Genomic DNA, 25,946 nt, shown 5'->3' on the forward strand with positions numbered 1-25,946 from the left:
AAGGGACGCAGCCATGCGGTAGAATGAGATAGCAATATCACTTGCTCCCTCTAACGCATAAATGCGTCCCTTGGAGTGACCGGCGTTGGCCCATCGTGAAGAGGAGCCATGAGGGTCGTAGTTCTAGCCTAACCTAACCCACTCCTCAGATAGCAGTTCGGTTATGTGCGGATCGCAGTTCGAACCTAATCAAACCCACTTTTCAAGTAGCATTTCGTTTCTGTAAGGCTCGCAGTTCTAACCTAACCTAATCCTTGTTCGGTTCTGTGAGGATCGCAGTTCAAACCTAACCTAACCCACTTAATGGCGCATGCCGTGCGGTGTACGGGGGTTTAAGCGGGAGGGGCTAGTAAGATTGGCATCATCGTACTTTATACCTACATTAATTTTATGGTAGGTAATCATAGTTGTTTTGGTTTTCTGGGTCAAGGTCCGGGTCCGAGTCCGGGTCCGAGTCCGGGTCCGAGTCCGGGTCCGAGTCCGGATCCGAGTCCGGGTCCGTGTCCGGGTCCGAGACCGGGTCCGAGTCCGGATCCGAGTCCGGATCCAAGTCCGGTTCCGAGTCCGGGTCCGAGTCCGAGCCCGGGTCCGAATCCGGATCCGAGTCCAGGTCCGGGTCCGAACCGGATCCGGGTCCGAACCGGATCCGGGTATGAGTCCGAGTCCGGCTCCCAGTCCAAGTCAAAATCGAAATTCGTAATCACCAAACGTGTACCATGCGTCATTGAAGAGTTCTGTTCTGGTCATCATCAGCAGTTCCACTTCATCAAATGCGACAGTTTTTAATGTAAATGCTTGATTTTATGATGAAAATACAAAAAATCTATACGTATGCCTTTAATATTTGAGGAGTTCCCTCGATTCCTTATGGATCCCATCATCAGAACTCGAGCTTGACAAAAATGTGGCTTAAAAACTTAACTTGCTTAACGAACATAACGAAAAGGAAAAATCGCCAAACGTGAACTATGCGTCGTTTAAGAGTTCTGTTCTGATCATCATCAGCAGTTCCACTTCATCAAATGCAACAGTTTTTAATGAAAATGCTTGATTTTCTGATGTAAATACAAAAATCTCTATACGCATGCCTTTAAGATTTGAGGAGTTCCCTTGATTCCTCATGGATCCCATCATCAGAACTCGAGCTTGACAAAAATGTGGCTTAAAAACTTAACTTGCTTAACAAACATAACGACGAGGACAAATCGCCAACCGTGAACTAGGCGTCGTTGAAGAGTTCTGTTCTGATCATCATCAGCAGTTCCACTTCATCAAATGCAACAGTTTTTAATGAAAATGCTTGATTTTCTGATGTAAATACAAAAATCTCTATACGCATGCCTTTAAAATTTGAGGAGTTCCCTTGATTCCTCATGGATCCCATCATCAGAACTCGAGCTTGACAAAAATGTGGCTTAAAAACTTAACTTGCTTAACAAACATAACGAAGAGGACAAATCGCCAACCGTGAACTATGCGTCGTTAAAGAGTTCCGTTCTGATCATCATCAGCAGTTCCACTTCATCAAATGTCACTTTTTTGGGTGTATATGCTTGATTTGTTGATAAAAACCCAAAAATCACTATATGTATGCCTTTAAGATTTGAGGAGTTCCCTCGATTCCTCATGGATCCCATCATCAGAACTGGGTTTTGACAAAAACGGGACCAATCTGTATGCATATACATTCAATCAAAAAAAGAATTTCCAAAATCGATCTAGTAATGACGGAGATATGGAGTAACAAACATAAAAAAAAATAAAAAAATAAAAAAAAAATAAAAAAAAAAAATAAAAATAAAAAAAACATACAACCGAATTGATAACCTCCTTCTTTGAGATTTGGAAGTCGGTTAAAAAATAAGGATCGAAGTCAAATGGCGTTCTACAAGTGTTAATCATTTGTGTCGTAAGATGGCAGTTTCTTTTATTTTTTGCCATTTTATATATTGTGACCTTTTTTGCCACTTTTGTGTTATTTCTACTCAGAATGACGAGCTCTTTCGATCCTAGTGGGATAAAAAAAATCGGGCAAGTGCGAGTCGGACTCGCGCACGAAGGGTTCCGTACCATAATGCAAAAAAAAACAAAAAAGAAAGCAAAAAAAAAACGGTCACCCATCCAAGTACTGACCACTCCCGACGTTGCTTAACTTTGGTCAAAAATCACGTTTGTTGTATGGGAGCCCCATTTAAATCTTTATTTTATTCTGTTTTTAGTATTTGTTGTTATAGCGGCAACAGAAATACATCATCTGTGAAAATTTAAACTGTCTAGCTATCACGGTTCGTGAGATACAGCCTGGTGACAGACGGACGGACGGACGGACGGACGGACGGACAGCGAAGTCTTAGTAATAGGGTCCCGTTTTACCCTTTGGGTACGGAACCCTAAAAATGTCCCGGAGTGTTTTTCCTATTGTGTTACTATTTCCCCATATACTTTGTATGGCGGTAACAAAAAGGAAAGTTTGAAAATTGGATGGAAATTTTAGGACACTTTTTTCTCCTACAAAGATGAAAAGGGCTCGCGATCCTGACTAGAAATAACACAAAAGTGGCATAAAAGGTCACAATATATGAAAATTGCAAAAAATAAAAGAAACGTTGGACTACATCGTTTACTTTCACAATATTCCTCTAGTCTAAATTCTCTCTGCCTAAAGCCATGGGTCGAACCGCGGCACGAACAATGAATTTGTCTAACTTGGCCCAGGCCTTAAAGTTTTGCTAGTTTACTATTGTTTCTAAATACAAGGCCCCGTAGACAAAAGCCTATCGCTTACGCTCGGCCACGACTTTGCGCGACCGGCGACGGCGGCGGCGGCAACCATAGGTGAGAACGAAATGTCCGATCGCGGTGTTTCGCTCCAATCTATAGTCTCCGCCACCGCCGTCGGCAGTCGCGCAATGTCGTGGCCGAGCCGTTACGCTCCGTAGCGATTGAAACTCAACTGTCACTGGGCCCGATTCGGATTATGAAATAGACATCTATTAGACATCACCAAGATACGATAACGATATGTTTAAGATCTAACCTGTCAAATTTGACATTTGCGCGATTCTGGAGATACTCTTGAACGATTTCCACAGGATATGACTTAGAGATCCAATTCACATCTAATAGATATCTTACTCTATCTAACGTAAAAGTGACATTAGTTGCCCGAATTGCGCTGCAAAAGAGAACTAGTTGATATCTAAACTATAACGTACCTATCTAGAATGGATCTAGAACGTTTTCCAGCTTGTAGGCACTGACCAACCACAATCACAGTTAAAATTCAAAGAAATAGAGTTTAATGCTTGTTCATTTGCATTTTGCATAGAACTTGGCACTCATTTAGATCTCCATTCTTTTTGCGGCGAAGTCCACAGCCAAGCATAATTTTTGTATTGAATATTAGGGTAAGAGTAATGTCAGACAAATAAACGAAATTGAAAAGTCCAGTTATTTCTATTTTAATTCATAAGATTCGATTTTGATGATGATGCTCTCCTGACCGATTTCGGCCACAGCGACTGTGTGCTCTGGAGTAGGCAATTTTTAACTCATGTTATTAGAGATTCGATTCGATTTTATTCATTTACCGACTTCAATAAGTGTCAAACCATTTAATAAAACACGAAATAGTATGAAAATAACTTTATCCCCAACGTTATTTCATTCTACCACAGTTAATATACTAACAAAATAACTACATGCAAAGCGCCATCTAGCGTAAGCCATCTGAAATTACATTTCGCGCTTTTGAAACTAAAAGTCGTAAGCGCCATTCGAACGGGAAGAAATTACTCCCTTATTGAAATCAGCTCTTTTATGTTACCTCCATAGCTCACCGGTTATTTGCCTCGGATTACCAGTGTAGGCGTGATCTACCGTAGGTGTAGGCATAGAGAAATATAGTAAGACAAGAGTGCTCACTCCATACATCAGTTTTGGTAAAAATAACTCACGTAGTATGGGTATGGAATGTTCCCTTGTTACGAATCTCGGGGTCTCACTAAAATTGTTTTACGTTAACCGAATAGTTAGCGTTAGTAATAGATACAGGATTCGTACGGCACACGTAGCGAAACTATTGTCTCACGGTCTTAATATAAAAATAGGGTGGCCATGTGTTTAGGTCAGATAGATAGGATAGTTTCGGATAGCTTAACACATTTACTGCCCCCGACGCACATGTGCGTTTACCGTCATATAAGTTTGTTCCGAGGCCAGGCCCCCTGGCAGTGAATGCGTTAAAAAGGGGCATTGCAAAAAAGTGGCCAGCACGGATATCATGGTCGCATTTTTATCACTTGTCATGTCATGCTACACTTTCGCATTTTCATACCTGTTACAATGTGAAGGCCTGTTGACAGATGTTAATAATATTTTTTGGCAAAAATTTCATTTTTGGTACAAGCTTTTATCGCCGACTGTACTTTTCTTTTAACAGGCAACTAATACTCATCGAGACAATTCTAAAACCCCAAACAGAATTAGGTTTCGTTGTTTTATCACATAGTTTATATGGCCACCTCCGGTCTCCATCATCAGATCAGCTCGATGACACCATATTCACCATAATATTATAATGTCACCCGACTTACGTATGTATGCAAAATTTCAGCTCAATCGGAAACCGGGACCTGGATCAAATTTAACTTGCAAGATTTGATTACAGACAGACAGACAGACAACGGTCTGGTCCCAATTTCACATCGGTGACAGGTGCGACGAATTGTAAAATCACTATTTCTGACGTCACAGACATCCATGGGCTACGATTACCACTTACCATCGGGCGGGCCGTATTCCTGTTTGCCACCATCATTGTATTATTTAAAAAAACTTTATTATATCGGAAAAAAACAGATATTTCTCCTGCGAAGTTTCTGACAATTGTCAAAGATTTAGAAGAATTGTAGGTAATTCTTGACAGGTAATGAGTTATATGTCGGAATTTCGTGACAATTGTAGTGTTTCTTGTGACAATTGTCATAAACTTAGCAAGAGAAATATCTGTATTTTTCCGATATCATAAAGTTATTTTTAAAAATACAGTGATGGTGGCAAACAGGAATACGGCCCGCCCGATGGTAAGCGGTAACCGTAGTTCATGGATGCCTGTGACGTCAGCAACAGTGATTTTACAATTCGTCGCACCTGTCACCGATGTGAAATTGGGGCCAGGCCATTAGATTAATATGTACATAAATAATGTTTTGTTTACATTAGTACATCTCCCGACGCCGGCCTCATATATAACTTAAGTTGGTTTGTTATTGAAAAGCGCCAGCTGGTGTAAAGTGGGTCAAACCTCGTTCCTCATTCGCGTACGTAATTTGCACCTAGCGCAAGTATTGTTTCGGGGTGGTAGGGTGACAACACGTTTGTCATATTTAGGGGAAGTTTCTTAAGGATATATTAAAACAGGAAAACTTCAACTTTGAAATGTATTTAAAAGTATGTATGTCAAAAACATGTTACGTAAGTTTTTAGATATTTTCATTTTGGTTATTTATTTTAGTGCATGATTTACATTTAAAGATTTAGTTTGCAAGCTTATTTAACAATACATAAATCCATAGGGGCTGACTTTTATTGTGTTGTCGATTTTTTGTCAGATTTTGATACAATTTGCTAAATTTTGTTCCAAATTCTCCAAACTCATGTACATCCTACAATCCTCATGCTATCCTTGTCTCATTGTTAATATCGCCCAAAGGCTTTATTAAAGTACGTGCAGGCGACAGGTTAACTGTCAAATTCGTGGCACTTCCGGTCCCCAAAACCGGAAGTCAAGTTGCCGAGGCGTCCGAAATGGCGGAGCGGGCCTTATATTGACTTTACTTGTGTAAAGTAATTTGAACTTAATTAATTTAGCAAGAATATTTGTATTCGTATTTTGGCTAGATTGATTTGAAAAGCAGAATATTGAAATATGTACCTATATACCTACATAAGCAAATAGGTACCTTACCCTTTTGCTTTGTTGCAAGGGCCGTCTCATTTCAAATGAATTTTGGTATTATTTAAAACATTTTCATTTCTTACTCTTCATAATAAATTTTTACATTTTTTAAATAACTAAATACTCTAAATAGTGTAAAAATAATTAAGCTATCTGCATGGTTGAAAATATGCCAGTCGAGAAGAACAGACCTCGAATCAGACATTTTAATTTCACGTTCAAAATTCTCATTTAAAAACTTCCCATTCATTCCTTCCACACAAAAACATACTCATAACGCTGCCAATATCAACGTTTAGAAAACAAAAGACAACTGAAACTGTGAAAAACAAAACGTTACAACTCAATCAAGACACGTTCTAAAATAAACCTTAAACTCTAATCCTTTAGGTTCACAACCGATGCATTCGTTCTCGGTGTAACGGGTGTTCTTTTCCAAGTGGACATGAAAAATGCGAACTTTCTATACACGATGGTCCGTGCGGCTATGTCAGTACGGCATGTGGGAAGTATTCTGAAGATATTAAAAGCTACATACTCGTGGAGCCTATATGACGTAGTATCTGTTCTTATTTAACTTTTAAAAACAAAGAAAATATAATTTTTTGCTAAAAAATGCTGTATAATTTATGTCGGCGTTTTAATCCAGGGGTGTCGTAGAGAATCTAATGGGTTTGATATTTTCAATAAAAAGGGTAAAACCGCGTTTACCAAAACAATAATCTCGGACTCATGACTTTTTAAATTTTGTTTAAAAGCCCCATTTTACGGTGTAGGAGAAATATTAAATTTATTGGAACACAGAAGAATGGTTAAAGAAAAAAAAGTTTCTACGGTTACAAATAATATCAATATCAGATTTATAATTCCAATATGAAACTTATTCTAGTTTAAGACAAATTCTCGATTAATAAAGAGTTGACTTTGAATAAGCTATTCAGTCGGAACCGTATTTCTATAAAGCTAAATGTTTCGCCTTATTTCCAGATTGCAGAATGGTCTCGTATGGCTTAAACCTCTTGGTCTGCTTCACTTTATTCGGCACCTTGGCCGATGGACAGTTAAAACTTCCACCTTACCCCCCAGATGTCAACTACACACCAACCTTCCCCCAACTAGTTGCCAACAATGGATATAAAGCGGAAACACACACGGTTACAACTGAGGATGGATACATTCTAACTCTATTCAGAATTCCACGGGGAAGGAAATGTCGTGGTCCCATAAGACAACCCCCGGTGCTGATCATGCACGGATTTTTAGAAAGCGCTGACTGCTTTATAGATGGTGACCCAAACACTGATCTTGGATACCTGATTCCTGATGAATGCTATGATACGTGGTTCGGCAGTTTTCGAGGAACATTTTACTCCAGAGGTCATGTAATATTGAACCCTAATACGGATAGAGAATTTTGGCAATTTTCTACTGATGAAATGGGAATGTATGATGTGCCAGCGTTTATAGATTATGTCTTGTATATAACAGGGTCAGAACAGCTAAATTACATGGGATTTTCTCAAGGAGGTGGGACGTTTTTCATCATGTGCTCTGAGAGACCTGGCTATTGCAATAAAGCAAAGCTATTTATAGGATCAGCGCCTGCTACTAGACAATTAAACACAAGATCTCTACCATTTAGACTTATAACGCAAGCTATCAATGGAATTTTGGAACCGCTAGAAGACGCTGGCATTTACGAGATGTTAACAAAAGGTTTCCCTATCCAGAGAATTTTAAATTTTCTTTGTCAGAACGACATATTGGCTGGTATCATTTGTGGAACTTTAGACGCCATTCTGGATAATCCCAACCCAGGCTCAATAACTGCTAATACTTTAAGAATAGTATACGAGCACACACCGGCAGGTATTTCAACTAAATTAGCAGCAAGATATGGACAAGCAATGACAGAGACGGAATTTTTGATGTTCGACTATGGGCCCATAGCGAATACACAACTTTATGGGAGGCCTTCCCCTCCAGCATACAATCTCTCAGCAGTCACTTGTCCTGTCGTAGTGATTCAGGGTCGTAATGATGGGATTGTGGACATGAGGGACTCTCTATGGGCCGCGAAACAGATGCCTAATCTTCTCGAGTATCATAACGTTACTGATCCTCTTTGGACACACTTTGATAATATCAGAAGCCAGTATATACCTAAATATACGTTTCCGACTGTGAGAAAGTACTTAAGAGAATATAGTTCAGGTGGTGGTGGTTCAGATGATGAGGCTTCTCGAAATCCCATGCGGTACTTAATATCCCCCTTGTCCCCATGGGTAAAATAATCCGCCAATGTTAAGAAAGCCGAAGTAGACTCCGGGTTCCCTCAAAATGCAGCCGAGAAAACGCTCAAATGAGGAATCGCGGAGAGTGGGTTCCGTTTCATTTAGTTTAATGAAATGAGAGTTTTAATGAAAACCTTCACAATTTATAACGAGTTGATAAGACAAGCAGGTATTTGCTCGCAAGCGTTAGTTTAATTAGATAAATTAACCGCATTGATAGAGTAATACTGTAATATCGATATATCGATAAAAAGAGGTGCTCTCTCTCTCTTACGTATGTCAATAGTCGCACGAAAATCCGGGCCCTATTGATTAGTAGCAATAGATCCCTGGCCAGTGAAGCATCGTATGCTATTGAGTACACCTCGATCGTACCAAAGGATTTTATAAAAATATGTAAAAATACTTATGGATTTGTATGTTTAACGATTAAGTCACACATTAATAAATAATGAAATACCTTGTGATTGTTTTTCTTTCGTATTTAATTTATTATACTTAAGTCCCCCAAATAATTGACTCCTTAAAATGGAAGTCTGACTCCATTATTAATCAGAGTAAATTGCATAATTCTATTTTATTAATAGTTAATTATAATTGAAAAAAGATATGCTCTAAGTACTACTCAATGTGAGAGTAGATACATATTTAGTAAACAATTATTAATCTATTTTTAATTCAACCTTTTTATTATTGACCCCTAATACTTGTTTCAAAGAAATCATAACTCTATCAAAGTCCCCTGTGGAAGTGTAGGGGCTAAAAGTTAGCGCGGAAGTTATGTTCACACAAAATATTGATGAAAGAAAATCCCTAAGGAAACACATAGAACTTAACTGACTTTCAGAATGTATATTTCCGAATCCGTTGTACGTCTTTTGATATATTATACCTACGTAAAACGTACTGTATAAAAAAAGTCGAAAAAGCAATTTAGCAATGTGCATGATTCAAAAAGTGTCAGTGGATAAGAACAGAACTGGATTCAGACATTTTAATTTCACGCTAAATATTTTCATTTAAAACTTCCCTTTCGTTCCTTCCACACACAAACATACTCATAATCAGTGATCGGACAACTCATCTCAAAACCATCATAAATCATTTATATTTCAAAATAGGACAAGATTTATTAAACTCATATTATGTACACAGTATCTTTATAAAATTTACAGATTATACTCAAAAAGTGCAGTTCTAAATTATTGTAAAAATTGTATCATGTTCCATATAATATTTATTTTTGCGATAAATTCTCCGAACTCTGCTCAAAATAATCCCACTGCCAAAATGTACGCTTATAAAGAAAAATACACGATTGGTCCAGTCGTTTTTGAGTTATTGCAAAAAGTCTTCTCTTCTTAATAAAAAAAAATCACAAAGCGCTGTGAAGGTAGTCCTTTATTTATTTATTTTAAACTTTATTTGTAAATTCCTATTAAATATTTGTAAATTGTAAGCTATAAAAAAGTACAAAATGGTGGACTTAATGCATTGTGACATTATCTACCAGCCAACACAACCACACCACAACCAACAACCAACTAGTATCATTTACCTACATTACAAGTCTTATGCTTTTAATGAACATGATACTTACTAAGAGCCCCCGTTTAGCCTATTCTGACAGAATGGTCGAACTACGGAACCGAACACTGAGCATGACCCGACATGCTCTTGGCCGATTTTATTTATTTCCAATTCAACCCATATTTTGAAAAGAGCAAAAGCTGACTCTGCAACTATTCTTCAAAGCTGGACAGCTGAAAGTATATTTTTCAAATAATTAATCATATATTGATTTGTTTCCAGATTGCAGAATGGTCCAGTATGGCATAAACCTCTTGGTCTTCTTCACTTTATTCAGCACCTTTGCTGATGGACGATTAAAACTCCCACCTTACCCCCCAGATGTCAACTACACACCAACCTTCCCCCAACTAGTTGCCAACAATGGATATAAAGCGGAAACACACAAGGTTATAACTGAGGATGGATACATTCTAACGCTATTCAGAATTCCACGGGGAAGGAAATGTCGTGGTCCCATAAGACAACCCCCGGTGCTGATCATGCACGGATTTATAAGCAGCGCTGACGGCTATATAGACAGTGACCCAAACACTGATCTTGGATATCTAATTCCTGACGAATGCTACGATACGTGGTTCGGCAGTTTTCGAGGAACATTTTACTCTAGAGGTCATGTAAAATTGAACCCTAATACGGATAGAAAATTCTGGCAGTTTTCCACTGATGAAATGGGAATGTATGACGTCCCAGCGTTTATAGATTATGTTTTATATATAACAGGGTCAGAACAGCTAAATTACATAGGATTTTCTCAAGGAGGTGGGACGTTTTTCATCATGTGCTCTGAAAGACCTGGCTATTGCAATAAAGCAAAGCTCTTTATAGGATTAGCGCCTGCTACTAGACACTTAAACACAAGATCTTTATCATTCAGACTTATATCGCAAGCTTTTAATGGGATTTTAAAACCACTAGAAGACGCTGGCATTTACGAGATTTTTACAAAAGGTTTCCCACTCCAGAGACTCTTAAATTTCCTTTGTCGGAATAACATAATGGCTGGTATAATTTGTGGTACTATGGTCGCTATTCTGGATAATCCCAACCCAGGCTCAATAACTGCTAATACTTTAAGAATAGTATACGAGCATACACCGGCAGGTATTTCAACTAAATTATTAGCTAGATATGGACAAGCAATGACGGAGACGGAATTTTTGAAGTTCGACTATGGGCCTACGGTTAATACACAGCTTTATGGGAGCACTACCCCTCCAGCATACAATCTCTCAGCAGTAACATGTCCTGTCGTAGTGATTCAGGGTCGTAATGATGGGATTGTAGACATGAGGGACTCTCTATGGGCAGCAAAACAGATGCCTAATCTTCTCGAGTATCATATCGTTACTGATCCTCTTTGGACACACGCTGATAATACCAAAAGCCAGTATATACCTAAATATACGTTTCCAACCGTAAGAAAGTATTTAAGAGAGTATAGTGCAAATGGTGGTGGTGGTTCAGATGATGAGTCTTCCCGAATTCCCATGTCTTACTTATTGTCCCCCTGGCTCAAATAATCAGTCAATGTTAAGAAAGTCAAAGGAGACTCCGGGTTCCCTTAAGATTCAGCCGTGAAAACGCTCAAATGAGGAACAAGAACAATCGAAGAGAGTTCGTTTCATTTGCTTTATTGAAATGAGAATAATATAGAAAACATTTATAATTTATAACGAGTTGATAAGTCAAGTAGGTATTTGCTCGCAAGCGTTATTTTATTTAGATAAATTAACCGCATTGATAGAGTAATACTGATAATATTGTATCGATAAAAAGAGGTCCTCTTCTCTCCCTTACGTGTGTCAGTAGTGTCACGAAAATTCCGGGCCCTATTGATTAGTAACAATAGCTCCCTGGCCAGTGAAGCTTCGTATGCTATTGAATACGCCTCAATCATACCAAAAGATTTTATAAAAATATGTACAAATATTATTACATTTATGTGTGTTTAAAGATTAAGTCATACTTTATTAAATTGTGGAATACCTGGTGATTGTTTTTCTTTCATATTTAATTCATTATCAGACTTCGGTTTTATAGCATTTTCGGTGCAGCGGAGTGGTGTTAACGAAATGGGTATAAACAATTTACACATTAATAATTAATTAGCGTTAATTACGTTAATATTAACCTTAATTTACCATTTCAGTTGGAATGACCTATAGGTCATACCAATACCAATTCCGTTAACACAACTCCGCTGCATCAAAATTGCTTAAAAAATGTACGAGGTCTGTTTATTATTCTTAAGTCCCCCAAAAAAATTTACTCCATCATCAGAGCAACTTGCAAGATTCTTTTACATTTAGTTAATTAATTACATAGCGTAATTATTGATCAACCAATTTAGCTAGGACCCTAAATGGCGCAGAGCCAGGCGCTATGCGCGCTTGCTGCCTCCACCGTAGTGGGCTGCGCGGGGCCCCGGGGGAGTCCCCTCGGTTAAAAGCTCACAGGACTGGGGTGCTGACCAACTGGCACCCAAAATGCCCTCGGCCTGCAGGCCGCCCGCCGGGGCGCACGTGGTCGAATGCTGACCACGTGCGTAGCGACCCTGCGGTACCCCATCTAAAGCGGAGTTGGCACTCGTTGGTGGTTTTAGACGGTAGTCCTCCACTGGTTAGTCCGTCATCCCCCCTGGTTCCCCCGGACCAGGTGGCATGCGTAAACGCATTTCCCCAACGTAAAAAAAAGGGACCTTAAATGGCGCATCAATCGCGGAGCGTGATGGTACATGATACTTAATAGCCCCCGTTTAGCCTATTCTGACAGAATAGTAGAACTACGGAACCCTACACTAAGCATGACCCGACATGCTCTTGGCCATACTGTATTTCTACACAAATTAATTAATCATATCATAATAATATATCGCTTTGTTCCCAGATTGTCATTGCTAAATCTGATTGCATTAAGTACCCGGGTGTACTGCTTGATGACTTAATTAAAAATTACTCTCATTATGGTAAAGAAAAATTATCGCGATATAGCTACCTACCTACCTAGCGTCCGCATCGACATATAGCTAGTATTTTAAAATGGGTGTCCTTCTGAATCCCTAACAACGTTTGTCCTAAAGTCACTTGCGCTAACTGGTTTGTCCTAATGGGCACATGTCCTACCGATCAATTGTCATAAAAATTATTTTCCATAATGTAATGGTTAGTCTAAGACTCATTTGTCCTAAACATTTGTACCATAACTATCAAGATCCCTAATGTTTTTTACCATATTCTTCGAAATCCCTAACAATGTTTGGCATAAAATAACATGTTCTAACTGTTTTGACCTAATGGCTATTGCCCTAATGAGCAATTGTCATAACAGTTACTTTTCCTATTGATCAATTATTATAACAATTATTTTCCACAATGAATGGTAACGAACTGTTGCCACAAAAGTGGGTTAGGTTAGGTTAGAACTGCGACCATTGTAAAAACGAAACGCAATAGGGAAACGAAAACTAGGGCATACGAGTATTAGGTCAAGCAAAAGTGGGTTAGGTTAGGTTAGAACTGCGACCATTGTAAAAACGAAACGCAATAGGGAAATCAAAATTAGGGCATACGAGTGTTAGGTCTATAGTTCGTTTTTTTTAGCATTAGAAATTAGGTAAACAATCTTGAAGTGTCTTTTAATTGAAAAACACATTTTAAAAATAAGTAACGGCAAATATGTAACAATTATGAATCTAATACAACCATTTATATTCTTCTGCTTTCATAAGTAATAGTTTTTGAATTTTAAAAAGCGTTTTTCAATTAAAAGACATGTCAAGATCGCTTACCTTCTTGCAAGTTCTTTCTAATGCTAAAAAAAACGAACTATAGCAACGATAGGCTAAGTAAAATTAGGTAACATGATGGTTAGGATGTATAATTTTTAGTCCTAATAATAATTAGGCAAAAAAAGAATTATGCTACATAACATTAGGACAAATACTCAATATGGAAAGTGTCATTAGGGAAAAACATATTAGGACAAAAAAAATCGGCCATTCGATAATAGGGAAACCAAAATTAGGGTACATATACGAGTGTTAGGACAACTGATCATTATGACAAATAATATTAGGGAAAGCAAAGATAGGAGAAACGATTTTAGGGATTCAGATATAGATCCTTTTAAAATAATGTTTACCCATCCCTAACCTATGAACTTGACAGATACCAATTAGCTCCGATAGCGGGGTCGATTGAGTTGGCAGCCACACTTAGAACTAACCTCAACACGGATAAGAAAACTAGTCTATATTATGTATGTATGTATGTATGTCACTTTATTGCACATAAACAGGTTTACATAAAATGGACAAAAACAAAACAAAAATAAAAATGTTATGTACAAAGGCGAACTTATCCCTAAACGGGATCTCTTCCAGCTAACCTTTGAGAAGATGCGAAAGGATCAGATACTAATAGGTGAAAGGCAATTTAATATGGACAAATAGCACTATGAGAATTTTGGATACACATAAAGGACGACGAGAGCAAATAAGTACTTAAAGAAAAAAAAAACCAGTACTAGGTACATATTAATAAATAGTATAAATACGCATAAATTATAAACATACCTATACATATATATACTATACATATATACTTTTAAGAAAATAAATTAAGATCTGTATGAACTAGATTTATTGAAAACAGTGTATGTTACTCTGGTGCAGACGGTGATTGGTTATTGCAATGTTGTATGGGGACGCGTTTGTAAGACCTGCATATTAAAATTAGATAGAGCTCAGAGATCCCTGTTGAAGGTCATGGCATGTAGACCTTCGAGTCCATTATAAACAATGTCAATTGCTCTCTATCAGACAATCATACAGCTGTAATATTGTACTGTTAACGTTAAACCAGCATAAGCTTACCCCTTATTTATGATGAAAATAAAATTACAAGTAAGCGAGCAATAACAAATGTATGTGCACCATATAAATGCAGACTGGCTACTGCCAGACGGCAAAAGGGATTTATGGGCATCTTTTTATATAATAAGTTTAACCAAACTCTAAATATTTATCCCCTATCTGAACATGAGTGTAAGAGAAAACTGAAGTCCTGGTTGCTGTCATTAGACTATGAACAAACTGAAAGCATCTTATCCTGACATTCTCACACAACTCACACATCTAATAGTAATTGCTCTGTATTCATACTAGAATGGCATTTCTTTAGCATTAAAACAATTGCTTTAAATTTAAAAATTTTAATAAATTGTAGTTATTAAGCCATAATATAATATATAATTAGCTGTTTCCTACATATGTAGTTTATATTGTCTGGGAGAGGACACTGACTTCTGTAATACAGGTTTTTACCTAGCTCAGAAGACAGGTACTTCAAAACCCATATGTACTAGTTTTTGTCGAATAATAATATATATGTTTTTGTTCCCAGATTGGAGAATGGTCTCGTATGGCTTAAACCTCTTGGTCTGCTTCACTTTATTCGGCACCTTGGCTGATGGACAGTTAAAACTTCCACCTTACCCCCCAGACGTCAACTACACACCAACCTTCCCCCAACTAGTTGCCAACAATGGATACAAAGCGGAAACACACACGGTTACAACTGAGGATGGATACATTCTAACGCTATTCAGAATTCCACGGGGAAGGAAATGTCGTGGTCCCATAAGACAACCCCCGGTGCTGATCATGCACGGATTTTTAGAAAGCGCTGACTGCTTTATAGATGGTGACCCAAACGCTGTTCTTGGATACCTGATTCCTGACGAATGCTACGATACGTGGTTCGGCAGTTATCGAGGAACATTTTACTCTAGAGCTCATGTAAAATTGAACCCGGATACAGATAGAAAATTCTGGCAGTTTTCCACAGATGAAATGGGAATGTATGACGTCCCAGCGTTTATAGATTATGTCTTATATAAAACTGGGTCGGAACAGCTAAATTACATGGGATTTTCTCAAGGAGGAGGAACGTTTTTCATCATGTGCTCTGAAAGACCTGGCTATTGCAATAAAGCAAAGCTCTTTATAGGATTAGCGCCTGCCACTAGACACTTAAACACAAGATCTTTACCATTCAGACTTATAACGCAAGCTATCAATGGAATTTTAGAACATCTAGAAGAGGCTGGCATTTACGAGATGCTAACAAAAGGTTACCCTATCCAAAGAATCTTAAACTTCCTTTGTCAGAACGACATATTTGCTGGTATAATTTGTGGAATTTTAGACGCCATTCTAGATGGTCCCAATCCAGGCTCAATAACTGCTAATACTTTAAGAATAGTATACGAGCACACACCGGCAGGTATTTCAACTAAATTAGCAGCAAGATATGGACAAGCAATGACGGAGACGGAATTTTTGATGTTCGACTATGGGCCCATAGCGAATACACAACTTTATGGGAGGACTACCCCTCCAGCATACAATCTCTCAGCAGTAACTTGTCCTGTCGTAGTGATTCAGGGTCGTAATGATGGGATTGTAGACATGAGGGACTCTCTATGGGCAGCAAAACAGATGCCTAATCTTCTCGAGTATCATAACGTTACTGATCCTCTTTGGACACACTTTGATAATATCAGAAGCCAGTATATACCTAAATATACGTTTCCGACTGTGAGAAAGTATTTAAAAGAGTATAGTTCAGCTGGTGTTGGTAGTTCAGATGATGAGTCTTCCCGTATTCCCACTGGGGACTTTCACTGGCTGAAGTAGTCAGCAAATTCTAAGAAAGCCAAAGCAGACTCCGGGCTCCCTTAGAGTGCAACCGAGAAAATGCTGTAATGAGAAGTATTATCACTAGACTTATATCGACCGGGATATGGACCGTGATTACCTTTTGTTTCTCGGTCGATATAAGTCTAGTGAAACTAACCGTGAATCATTCAAATTGAGAAGTAGTATCTACTAATTCAAGCCATGATATAAACGCATTTTTAAGCCATATCGTTAACCCCACCGCTGTCAATGATAGTCAAATTACCAGTATTACCAGTGTATAACCTGCATTTAAATTTTAAATTCGAATAATATGCGAACGAATTTTAGTTTCCTGAGTGGAGCACGGTACCATGTGGCCGAAGGCCGTCTGGACGCCCTAGGTATCGCTGGAGAGACGATGTGCAGAAAGACCTTAGCAAACTCGGCGCCATCGACTGGACAGAAACGGCTTTGGCCAGAGTACCATTGGCGGTCTTTGGTGTCGGAGGCCAAGATCGACTTCGGGTCGTTGCGCCACAGCAGTAAGTAAGTAAGTGGAGCACAGTGCATATGCTATTAAGGCGTATTTTACCAAAGAATTTTCACATAGGAATATGGGGAAAAGGTTAAAGAATTGAAAGAGGAGAGATTTAGAGTCTACAGTAAATTTAGAAAATGTGTTTTTGAAAAATAGAATACTTAAAGCTTTCATGTATTTTTCAAAAATTAAATTGTTACTTATGGTTTATCTGTTTTAGTTTTTTTTATCAAATTTTGAAATCAGAAATTGCTACCGAAGACCTATTACGGTCAGCCAAGAAAGTGGTCTACCACTTTTCGACTCAATCAATCAGAAGATAGAGTCGAAAAGTGGTATACCACTTTCTTGGCTGACTGTACCTACCTAAATTATAACAAATTGTATAAATAGTACTGTAGTTGAACTGTACAGGTAAAACTGCACAGGCGTACCCTAGTGCGTATGGTCAGCTTTATATATGTATACACAAATAAATGCCCTTATCGATATTCGAACCCGGAACCTCCAGCTTCGTAAGCAGGATCACTACTTACTAGTGTCATTCTATGGAACTTGCTGACTATTAGCCGTATTCGAACAATGAGATACGTCAAATACTGGATATTGAAACGATACGGATTGGATAATATGTCAGTGTCAAACAAGTGTCAAAAGAGACGTTTGGCACTGGCATATCCGACCATATCGTTTCAATATCTAGTATCACCCTAGAATAAATAATAGTACTAAGGTACAGAAGACTCACTCTCTAACAAAACGCGTCTGTCACGATCAGCACAGATATGGCCGCTAGGTGGGGACAGCGCCACGCGCAGCTTAAGGCAAACCCCGAAATTGGGGTCGAACGGATGGACTTTTAGCTACCTGTAACAAAGCGACGAAATCGCGGAGTGAGCCACGCCTGGTATCACAGAATAAATAATAGTACTATCGAACAAAAAGGACACTTCCTACAAACCCGAAGTTTGACAGCGGTTCAGGGTCGAAACATGCTATCCCTTTCTAATATATTTCGGCTATTTAGGGTTGTCAAAATTCAAGTAATTATCTGTGGTCGCGCGCGCAAGAGGAAGTCAAGTGGTGCCAGCCTTAATAATTGCTCGGAGCAATGCTGAACCGAACGGAGCCGAGTTCGAACGAAGTCAGGAGTGTCTCCCCACTGACTTTATGCTAGGAGGCCGTTATCTTATCTTATTGTTTTCGGGGGCCCTTGCGGATACACTTCGACCCATAGGGATCTTTTGTGCAATTACCCCCTAGAGAAGATCCGTCAACTAGTCAAGGGCTTTTCCCACCATATCCATGTGTCGGATGATGGAGCTCATGGGTAGCGTTTATAGTACTTCGATTCCACATATCCTGCTCCAAAGTCCTTCATTCTTTGTCTGGCGAGGGCGTGACATTCACACATTAAGTGTTTAACTGCCTCTTCCTCTTCGCCACACATACGACAATCGGTGTTGTCAGAGTGTCCCATCTTGGCCAGAATTCCTTTGACCCCGTAATGGCCGGTAAACACCCCCGTTATGATTTGGAGTTCACCATCATCATCATATCAGCCCTTTATCGCCCACTGCTGAGCATAGGCCTCTCTTCTAGTACGCCACTTGTCCCGGTCCTGAGCTAATCTCATCCAGAAGTGACCCGCAATTTTCCGGATGTCGTCCACCCAACGAGCTAACGGACGCCACGCGCTTCTTTCATTTGAAAGCGGCCACCATTCTGTTAACATTTTAGTCCACCTGCCATCACTCTGCCTAGCAACATGTCCTGCCCAATTCCATTTTAGTTTGGTAATGACGACAGTTTAGTTTGGAGTTGCCATTTGCCAAGTTTCCAAAGCTTTTCGCTCCAGCCGGAGTCTATTCCTTGCATAAAGAGCTTTGGAGGCCGTTAAAATGCGTCTGTCATCTTCAATATTACACTACATACAGGGTGTTCTCATCTTTATTTAGCAGGACAAAGCGCGACCTAGATACGGGTATCGATCCGAGTTCATTGACCCCGGATAAACCTGATACTTGCATTTGTTATCCATCTGTACGGCTCTATTCCATATTTAGTGACATGGCTATGGCTATGAGTCATGTCACGAAATAAGGATATTGTTACCGAATTTATTGTCATCTTTTTAGGGTTCCGTACCCAAAGGGTACCCTATTGCTTAGACTCATCTGTCTGTCTGCCTGTCTGTCTGTCACCAGGCTGTTTCTCATGAACCGTGATAGCTAGATAGTTGAAATTTTGACAGATGATGTATTTCTGTTGCCGCTGTAACTATTCTAAAAAGTACGGAACCCTCGGTAGGCGAGTCCAACTCTCACTTGTCGGGTTTTTTTTTCGTTATGATTTTATTCTGCTCTAAGGTACAGCACAAACGAGGTTTGAACCGATTTTAAACCCCCACACATAAAAAAGGTGTCCCAAGATTTCTATTTTCATTCCGTTAAAGTTTGAATGACGGTAATGGACGGTAAACGAAAAATTTATGGAAATTTTGGGGCACCTTTGTATAATGATTGAAAAAGCTCGTGTTTTAGTAGATATAACACAAAAAATTCTAGATTTTGTTAGTGAAATAAATAAATAAATGAAATAAATAAATAAACGTGTTAAGCATTTAACGCATCAAACGATTATGTTTAAATCAAATAATAATGATTAAGAAATACCTGTTTTACACCATAAAACGGTACTTTTATTACCTGTAAACAAAATACAACTTCATAAATACATGCAAATCTAATATAAGTAATACCTTTAAACGAGCAACTCTTGTTTATTTATATATATATATATATATATATATATATCGGGGATCTCGGTAACGGCTCTAACGATTTCGATGAAGCTATATGGGGGTTTTCGGGGGAGAAAAATAGATCTAGCTATGTCTTGAAAAACGCTCTAGAAAAACGCGCATTTTTCAGTTTTCATATGTTTTTCGGGCAAAGCTCGGTCTCCTAAATATTAGTAAATATTATAGTTGAACTAAGTATTACGTTGGGTACCGTAGCCAAATGGCAAAAAACGGAACCCTTATGTATTCGTCATGTCTGTTTGTCTGTCTGTCTGTCCGTCCGTATGTCACAGCCACTTTTTTCCGAAACTATAAGAACTATACTGTTGAGACTTGGTAAGTAGATATAATCTGTGAACCGCATTAAGATTTGCACACAAAAATAGAATAAAAACAATAAATTTTGGGGGTTCTCCATACTTAGAACTGAAACTCAAAAAAATTTTTTCATCACACCCATACGTGTAGGGTATCTATCCATAGGGATAGGTCTTCAAAAATGATATTGAGGTTTCTAATTTTTTTTTCTAAACTGAATAGTTTGCGCGAGTGACACTTCCAAAGTGGTAAAATGTGTCCCCCCCCCCCCCCCCTGTAACTTCTAAAATAAGAGAATGATAAAACTAAAAAAATATATACACCATATATTTTTTTAGTTTTATCATTAATTACCATGCAAACTTCCACCGAAAATTGGTTTAAACGAGATCTAGTAAGTAGTTTTTTTTAATACGTCATAAATCGTAAGCCGCAATTTTATTATGTTACTTGCTGCTACGGAACCCTTCATGGGCGAGTCCGACTCGCACTTGACCGCTTTTTCTAAAACCTTACGTAAATTTTCCCAGTGGCTTTTTTGATATTTCATTTAAGTGCGTGTACAAAATATCATATCACGTTGTGCTAATATGAACTTTATGTAGTAGATCACAAGGTCTTATTTTCTTGAATATTTGTATGGGACAAGGCCTTTTATAATTACTATGAACAGGATAGTATTTATGAGCTAATATGAACTTTATTTTGTAGAAACCAAGGTCCCATTTTCTTCAAACGTTGCATAAGATGAGATGTTTCAGAAGATACTATGAACAGGGGATATTGATAAGCTAAATAGAACTTTATTTTGTAGAGACTAAGGTCATATTTCCTTGAAACGTTATATGGAATGAGACATTTTAGAAGAGACTATGAACAGGGTGATATTTATAACTGGGTCAAGACACGGGTATAATGAACTTTGGCACGGTTTTATTATATTATAAATGTTATAATACCTACTTATCCCTTTATAAGAGGTGTGAAAGGCAGCTCATAAAATTATGTCAGAAGAAAAAGGTGCGAAAAAACGGTCAAGATGCATGTCAGAGTAGGATACGCGTAATAAAGAGGTCTAGGACTTGCAACAAAAAAATATAATATATGTATATACTGCCGTATTCGAACTTCAAGATATTCACAAGAGACGACACGTACTAGATCCATTCTAGATACGTTATAGTTTGGATATCAACTAGTTTTTTTTTTGCACCGCAATTCGGGCAACCAATGTCACTTTTACGTTAGATAGAGTAAGATATCTATTAGATGTGAATTGAATCTCTAAGTCATATTCTGTGGAAACCGTTCAAGAGTATCTCCAGAATCGCGCAAATGTCAAATTTGACAGGTTAGATCTTAAACATATCGTTATCGTATCTAAAATAAAGAATATTTTTTATTCAATAAACGTCAATACAACAATATAATAAAACAAAAACTTAAGACTAGCTTAAGTCTAGTCAAACAGTCCCCCCCCCCCCCCCCGAGTTGTCCCTGGCGCAAAGGTACCCATCACACTAGCCGCATTACCGCGTTATCGTATCTTGGTGATGTCTAAAAGATATCTAATAGATATCTATTTCAAAATCCGAATCGGGCCGTTTAATGTATCTTGATTTTTACGTTCTATGAGTTTTACGTTATTTTAGCACGGATGGGATATTTTGTTTTGCTATTGTTGTTTAAAAAATGTTCAAAAGGTCACTAGAGAGTTAAAATACGCTAAAAATGGTCATTTTGTATCTTTTAATCACTGACACGACATGTTGCGGAGAGCCTAGGTCTCCATTTTCAAGCACTAACAGTACATCAATAAGTAGGTATGTAAGTATTGAATTTTTTGTAGTATTATATTTTCATGATTTTAATTTCATCGGTCAAGCAAATCTTGTCAGTAGGAAAAGGCGGCAATTTAAAAAAATGTAGGCACGAAGGGTTTTCGTCCAATAGAAAATTTTAATTCGCGCCTTTTTCTACTTGCAAGATTTGCTTGACCAACTTTAATAGGAGACCTAATAATTCAGTTTATGACAAAAAATAATGCCAGAGTTTGTCATAAAGTGAATTTATAAGGCATTACCTGTCAAATGCCACTAGGTTTACTCACTTTTCATAGGTCAGTGGGCTCGAAAGCCCTTTTATTTAAAGTTCATCGCTAATACACCACGCACACACTGTATTAACAGCCAGTTAAAAACCAATTTGATTTTGGGACTTATCACCCAAGAATACGGTATAAACTTGAATGAATCAGTTCATCGCTAAAACACCAAAACTAACAGTCGTAACAACCAGTTAAAAATTAATTTAATTTGGAACTTATTGCGCGACAATACGGTAGATATTTGAATGAGTTATGTATTGGCTGTTAGGGTTGTTAGACGTTGGGGAAAATCAGCTTCAACAGGAAAATATCGTCGAAGGGCTAAGTTAGACAGCGAGCGGAAAGAAAAATAACTCAAAGAATGGGAAAGTATCTACATTCAGACAATAAAGAATAGAAATAAACAGGTTAAAACGTCATTTTTATATAACATGAAACTTGGCATGAAAGAGAAATACTTTATTGGCAAACTGAGTGTTATTTTTACCAGTAACACTTACACAACTTTACTTGCATAATAATAAGTATATTACTTATACTTATTAAAGAACTATGTTAGGATGGTATTCCACCTGTTCAATTTCTTTAACCAATGTCAGTGCATCTCACTCGCTCATTAAAACAAAATATGAGACGCAATACACGTTGGACGAAGAAATTGGATAGGTGGAATACCACCCTTAGCTAAACATGTAACATGTACACATGTCGGCGGCCGATCGTAAGATCAGGCATATCGTGATATTCCTAGGCATATCGTGAAACGTAAAATTTTTTGACTCGTTCCCTGAATCGACGGAGCCCCGCTACTCGGGGCTCCTATTTCTGGGCAGTTTGCCCTTCGGGCATCTGAAGCAACCTAATGAACCAATCCTACCTATATATTGGTTTAATTAATGTGTCGTCAAAACATTACACAAGAACATTACGATCTGCCTGATCTTACGATCGGCCGCCGACATACAAATTATGAAATGAAATAAGAACTAGAATATTGGCCCATAATTAAATAGATACCAAAACTAGCATACATAATAACTTTAACTTTTCTATTATAAAACCTGCACCTAACAACCGTCTCTTTTTGGCCCAGTGGTTGACTGGTAGAGAATGCCTTATGGCATTAAGTCCGCCATTTGTACTTATAATTTTATGTGCAATAAAGTTTAAATAAAATAAATAATACATATTATGGAATATATCTTAAACAAATTTTGCTACAGAGTGAAACACAGGTTTCACCACACCAACACGAAAATATTTACTTTATAACATCACAAATCGAATGCAAATGAACGCTATTGAATATTGATCATTCAAACATCAATAGTGTTTGAAGAAAAAAGTAATTGGCAAAATTTTCGTTTTTGGTACAAGCTTTTATCGCTGACTGTATTTTTCTTACGACAGACAACTAATATTCATCGAGACAATTCTAAAAACCCCTAACACAATTAGGTTGCGTTGTTTCATCACAGAGTTCCAATGGCCACCTCCTGCCTCCATCATCAGATCAGCTCAATGGTACCATAATATTGCATTGTCATCCGATTTATACATGCAAGCAAAATTTCAGCTCAATCGGAAACCGGGAAGTGGATCAAATTTAACTTGCAAGATTTGATTACAAACAGACAGGCAACGGTCAGGTGAAACTAAATAAAAGCTTGTAAAAAAGAGAAACTTTACTAGCTGGTGTGGTGAAAAAAATATTATTTGTATGTCACAAGCCCTTCACACCCTGTATACTTGTATGAAAGCGCTCTAAAACTCTTTGACATCATAATACCAATTTATTGCTCAAACTTGTGAAATCCCGAAAGCTCGCTGATAGGACAGTCATTATAGATTTTGACCCGTGAATAATTAGTTCTTGGATTTTTTTTTCGTAGGTCCCTCGGGGGGGTCACTGGGAGTGTAAATTCAAAAAGTAGGCTTAATCAGGCTCCTGCGTATATTCAAAAAATGGTTTTTTTCCAAAAAAACGGTTTTTCTTCAATAACTCGGCCATTTTTGATTTTACAGTAAAACGGTAAGGACAAAAATTGTAGGAAATTTGATTCTCTACAAGTTAGTCCAGTCATTATATCCAAAAAACCGATCCTTCTCGTGAATAATCAGTTCTTGGATTTTTTTTTCGTACGTCCCTCGGGGGAATCACTGGGAGTGTAAATTAAAAAAGTAGACTGAATCAGGGTCCTGTGTATATTCCAAAAACGGTTTTTCTTGAATAACTCGGTCATTTTTGATTTTACAGTAAAACCGTGAGGACAAAAATTTTAGAATATTTGATTCTCTACAAGTTTGGTCCTCACAATTTTTCTTCTAGGATCGATAGTTTGGAAATAAAATTTGAAAAAAGCGACAAATTCAAAATATTTTCAATATCTCGTTTATTTTCAACTTTACGACATAAATGAAGAGGACTAAACTTGTAGAGAATCAAATTTTGAACAATTTTGGTTCCTACCTTCTTTCCCCCAAAATCGATATTTTAGAAATTAAACCTGAAAAACGCGACAAATTCAAAATATTATCATTATCTCCTATGTTCCACGCTTTACGGCATAAATGAATGGAAACGAAGTTGTAGAGAATCAAATTCTGAACAATTTTTGTCCTCACGGTTTTACTGTAAAATCAAAAATGACCGAGTTATTCAAGAAAAACCGTTTTTCGAATATACAAAGGACCCTGATTCAGTCTACTTTTTGAATTTACACTCCCAGTGATTCCCCCGAGGGCCGTACGAAAAAAAAATCCAAGAACTGATTATTCACGGGAAGGGTCGGTTTTTTGGATATAATGACTGGACTAACTTGTAGAGAATCAAATTTCCTACAATTTTTGTCCTTACGGTTTTACTGTAAAATCAAAAATGGCCGAGTTATTGAAGATAAATCGTTTTTTTGGAAAAAAACCATTTTTCGAATATACGCAGGAGCCTGATTAAGCCTACTTTTTGAATTTACACTCCCAGTGACGCCCCCGAGGGACCTACGAAAAAAAAATCCAAGAACTAATTATTCACGGGTAGGGTCGATTTTTTGGATATAATGACTGTACTATGAAACTTCAGACTGCTATGAAACTTCTGAAAGCTAACACGCTTGCAGTCTAATCAAACTTGCAGTATGGAAATAAGGTGCAGTCGATGTAATTTGCTTTTAAATAATTCACGACTTTTGATTGCTGTAGACTTGTAGAGCCGACACGTCGGAAGGGAGCCCAAGCGATATCTTCTTCCTCTCGTTGTCCCGGCATTTTTCCACGACTCATGGGAGCCTGGGGTCCGCTTGGCAACTAATCCCAAGAATTGGCGTAGACACTAGTTTTTACGAAAGCGACTGCCGTCTGACCTTCCAACCCAAAGGGGAAACTAGGTCTTATTGGGATTAGTCCGGTTTCCTCACGATGTTTTCCTTCACCGGCAAGCAACTGGTACTTAAATATCAAAATGATATTTCGCATTTTACACAAGTTCCGAAAAACTCTGGTACGGGCCAAAGTTCGAACCCGCGACCTCCGGATTGCCTCCCCCTTTCCCCATTTCATTAACAAGCTTTTATTAGGTCGACCTGTATGTAACTATGTAATGAAATCTTGCAAGTTAAATTTGATCCACTACCCGGTTTCCGATTGAGCTGAAATT

At 38.0% G+C, this 25,946-nt stretch overlaps 2 protein-coding genes across 9 annotated transcripts in view; one reads left to right on the plus strand and one right to left on the minus strand.

The window, feature by feature from the left end:
• LOC134673867 (lipase 3-like) overlaps positions 1-17,276 on the plus strand; it is a 72,487-nt gene extending 55,211 nt beyond the window's left edge. For 3 of the 8 annotated variants that reach the window (XM_063531912.1, XM_063531916.1, XM_063531917.1), the window contains exon 3: positions 15,249-17,276. In XM_063531912.1, coding sequence (XP_063387982.1) covers positions 15,249-16,543 — 1,295 coding nt within the window. In that variant the 3' untranslated portion in view covers positions 16,544-17,276. Of the gene's footprint in view, positions 1-6,946; positions 8,743-10,065; positions 11,835-15,248 lie in introns of those variants that run through there. The other 5 variants (XM_063531911.1, XM_063531915.1, XM_063531910.1 and 2 more) reach the window with 4 other exon arrangements.
• The window catches only part of LOC134673903 (uncharacterized), a 231,127-nt gene that overhangs the window by 100,757 nt on the left and 104,424 nt on the right, over positions 1-25,946 (minus strand). The gene's annotated exons all lie outside the window — the stretch shown is intronic.

Source organism: Cydia fagiglandana, chromosome 19 (genome assembly GCF_963556715.1).
Source record: "Cydia fagiglandana chromosome 19, ilCydFagi1.1, whole genome shotgun sequence".
NCBI lineage: Eukaryota > Metazoa > Arthropoda > Insecta > Lepidoptera > Tortricidae > Cydia > Cydia fagiglandana.